Here is a 3,806-nt window from a genome sequence, read left to right as displayed (position 1 = left end):
AAGGAAAAAAAAAGAGGGAGAGAAAGAGAATTGGTGTAAAGGAGAGGAGGGTATTTTAGGTACATCGTAAAAGTAAAATAACAGATTTAGCCTTAAAAGTGGACTTATATGAGTAAAACTGTTATGGTGGACTTATGTAGGAGAAAATGTTCAGAATGTGACTTATATGAAATTTTCTATACTTTTTATGCTTAATTTCTGTTAAAGGTTTGGTGGCTACTAGTTGGATATTTAGGTTTTTCTTTTTATTTTAGGCTTGTTTCTTGTATTTGATCCGAATCGGTTTTATATTTTTTTTGTCACAGTATCATTTTAGTACTTTGCCTATTTGGCTCAAAGAAAAATGCATGACGTTTATTCTAATTGACTTTATATTTAATTTATAAAAAGCTTTTATAACGAGAACTAGTTGATGACTTTTTTGTTTCATATATTTTTCAATCACATCTCCGTAAATGTGTTTTTTATGTTTTTTTCTTCCAGTATGGAAACTTTAAAACATGTGAAATTAAATTAAGCACTTGAATTTATCAGTTTCTGTTGATGAACTTTATATATTGTTTGCAGGTCAAAGATACATGGCGATTGATACAATCTATTCAAGCATGAGAAGCAAGAAACGTTTCTGAAGATGAACAGATAGAGAAGTTAACTTAAAAGACTGCTATGCACACCCAAAATTTTCAGACTGGATTTTGTTCAGACCTTTTGGTTATTCTGACAAAAATTTAACAGGATACACCATTTTGTATGCGAAACCAACTTAATAGTGAGTTAGTGACAGAGGAAATCATGATATGAAGACTTTAGACTTGTACCAAAAGATACCACTCCAAACCCTGTTTCATTTCAACCAGAAGTCCAGAACCGTTTAGCTGCTTCGATTCATTGAAGAATTATGGATCCATGAGAATTATCGCTGCATGCTTCGATTCACGTTTAAGCTGGAGTAGCTCTTTTACAAGTTTTGTAAAACCATCCATAGAAGCAGGCGTGACAGTCATTCTCTCAAGCAGAGGTGAACCTAAAAGTATACATTTGATGAAATCTAGTTCAGCTTCAACACCAGAGATCCGGGTTATGTTCACAAGTCGCAGTTGATAGAATGTGCAGTTGTAGCTGACCTCGAAACAAGAAGAGTTCTGTTGTTCGACAACACCGGGTGACCTTGTGAGTTTCTTTCTGTCATCCATCTACATAGGTCTAGCATTAGAAATGGAGGTTTTGGCAAATAGCTGTTTAAACTAATCAGGGAGTTTACCCTAATGTCCGTAGAAATTAAGATTTAAGTCAGCAGAGGTCAACTCACAAAGATTTCTAATTCCTGCAGAGCAGGGGAGCTTATCAGAATGCATAGAGCAGTTTGAATTGCATCCGGATCATCAAAGCATAAGTCCATAGTAAGAACTTTCAGATACTGGCAGGGTTTAGGGAGCTTTTCTGGCAACGCACCCAAAGACAAATACTGATGCAGAAAAAAATAAAACTAATGACCGAAATTCCAATAGCGATGACAATGATCATTAAATAAAGTATGAAATTAGCCAGGAAATACATTTACCTTCAAAAAGTGCCACTTAATCTCGAGCCTTCGAATACGTGGGAGGTGATCAAAAATCTTGAGCAAATTGCTAGAACTGCTGGGTTTCCAACTGTCAGGAACCCATCTGTCGTAAGCAGACTCAGAATGGATGCTTACATAAACTTCAGCCTCAGTAATATTCAAGGCACTCTCAAGGTTGACAACATCGAAAGTACCTAAAACATGCATATATTTGAGGTTTGGTGCATTAATCTTGAGATTGCTAACACCCTCACAATGTCGCAGTGTTAATTTCTCAAGCAGAGGACTAGAACGAATCAAAATTTGAAACACATCTTGGTCCAAGTCAACAGCGATAAGTTGAAGGCTTTTCAAGCTACTAAATCCTTTGAACGTTGACGGAGGTTTGAGCATACACTGAGTGAACTCCAAACGAACGAGATCTTGACAAGAAAACACACATAATGGGATCTTGTATCCAGATTCCCAAAGAAAGAGTATCAACTCTTTGATAGAGTTTCTTGATAGATGAGTAACCCATCGATCAATATCTCTAGTAGTTAGCTCATTTAAATCACAAACCAGCTTAAACTTGCGTATGGGGCCGATATGAAGTAAGAGTACATGATCAACCATTTTCACAAAGCTTGTTTGATCATCACAATCATCAACCTCCCGATTTTGGCTTTCACTCCAACAACACTCATCAAACTCTAGATCATGAAGCATGGCCGATTTGTATCTCCACTTGGTCGATAAAACACTTGTCCTCGCTGCTTCTCTAGGCAGCAGATGTGACAAAATCTTTTCTGTGACATCATTCGGTAAACTGCTAATTCTGTCCAGTTCCATTTTCGATCAGTATCAGCACGTTCTAACTCGATCACTACAAGAAAGCAAAGGGATTTACAGTCGCGAAAATACTCAGACATGATCCTGCTACGAATTCTTCTAAATATATTGCTTGATAAGTTGATATATCAGACATAGATATCTCTGTGTACCAAGGAATTAGAGCGTACCTAAGTGATGAAGCGGATCTGGTGGAGCTTCGTCTAGATCTAGTTCTTTGTCCGAGAGTCTACCTATGACTGTTCTTGTTCTCGCCTTCCTGTTCTTTCCTTTCTTTCGTTTTTCTTTTCTTTTCTTTAGAAATTCTTCTTCTAGTTGTTGCTGACATTGTGGCCTTTAATCCCTTTATGAGCTGTTTCCCGCTTGCGCGCCCTGGCTTTCGGTTTGGCTCTTTTTTTTTCTTTTTTTTTTTTTTAAGGACAAAATACCCGTCACTTCTTTTTTTTAAATTTTGATAGTTTAGTCCTCATTTCTCAATTTCAACAGCTCACTTCCATTACTTTTCAATACCAGACAATTAAGTCAAACCGTCTACTTTCCATCCAATTTCACCGTTATTAAGTTGTCATTTTCTCTCATGTCAAGTCAGCTGAATGAAAGGTAAAATTACTATAACATCATTTAGTTTATTTTCCCGCTTCTCCAGCAAAAGAAGGATGTAAATCCTTCCAAAACAAAAATTGGATGATGCAACTTTTGTTTTCAGTAAATTAGCACTTTATTTATTGGCTTGCTAATTTTAAAGAATATGCAATGTATTTTTGGTGACAATAACAGTATTATGAATGACCTATTTATGAGTGTAAGTGAAATTTGTTTTTTATTCAATTTCCTTTAGTTTTTTTTTTGATACAAGTTATGCTTCAGTTCTTGAAGCTTGAATTTTAATGACTATCTTGCACAATGATTTTGGAGGGAAATGGTTTCCGCTTTAGAGGGATTTCCATCTTTCTTTTGCCAGAGAAGTCAAAGGGTGTTATAGTAATTTTACCCTTCATTCAGCTGATTTGGCATGAGAGAAAATGACATCTCAACAACTTAACTGTAAAATTGGATGGAAAGTAGACGGTTGGACCTAATTGTGTGACATTAAAAAGTAATAGGAGTGACCTGTCGAAATTAAGAAAAAGACTAGTATTTTGTTATTTTTTTAAACCATGATGACATTTTAATTATATTTAGGATCTTAGCTTCATGCATTTTTGATGTGCATTATTTTAGTAGTACGTTATTTTAGTGTTTGGCTCGACCAAGAGTTTGAAAATGCAAAGTTGTAAACCGTCTCTTTTGTTGCAGAGCGTGTCAGCGCACGTGATGTGCATGTGTGTTGTAGCGAGGTGCGCTAGCTTGACTGTGGCTTCTTTTTCAAGCGACTGATAAAAGCACCAACTACGCTTACAGGTTCTTTAGA

General features: G+C 36.0%; 1 protein-coding gene across 1 annotated transcript; it reads right to left on the bottom strand.

The window, feature by feature from the left end:
• Positions 1–741: 741 nt before the first annotated feature.
• LOC101310486 (F-box/FBD/LRR-repeat protein At1g13570-like) lies at positions 742–2,689 on the bottom strand. The gene is made up of 4 exons (XM_004309831.1): positions 2,566–2,689; positions 1,562–2,429; positions 1,310–1,465; positions 742–1,193 (listed from the first exon to the last, which is right to left on the bottom strand). Exons 2-4 carry the CDS (start codon positions 2,393–2,395, stop codon positions 897–899), a joined length of 1,287 nt encoding a protein of 428 aa, XP_004309879.1. The 5' UTR covers positions 2,396–2,429; positions 2,566–2,689; the 3' UTR covers positions 742–896.
• Between the last annotated feature and the right edge of the window lie 1,117 nt (positions 2,690–3,806).

This window comes from Fragaria vesca, unplaced genomic scaffold, assembly GCF_000184155.1.
Source record: "Fragaria vesca subsp. vesca unplaced genomic scaffold, FraVesHawaii_1.0 scf0513126, whole genome shotgun sequence".
NCBI lineage: Eukaryota > Viridiplantae > Streptophyta > Magnoliopsida > Rosales > Rosaceae > Fragaria > Fragaria vesca.
The sequence above is the reverse complement of the archived record's forward strand: the minus strand, read 5'-3'. Positions and strand labels throughout refer to the sequence as shown.

What these genes read in the sequence shown, in the direction of transcription:
- LOC101310486 (XM_004309831.1), bottom strand. Translation starts at nt 2,395, where the DNA reads ATGGAACTGGACAGAATTAGCAGTTTACCGAATGATGTCACAGAAAAG. An exon ending in TTAAGTGGCACTTTTTGAAG is followed by an intron (nt 1,466 to 1,561) that starts GTAAATGTATTT and finishes TTTCTGCATCAG; the next exon opens with TATTTGTCTTTGGGTGCGTT. An exon ending in TGCAGGAATTAGAAATCTTT is followed by an intron (nt 1,194 to 1,309) that starts GTGAGTTGACCT and finishes AGACCTATGTAG; the next exon opens with ATGGATGACAGAAAGAAACT.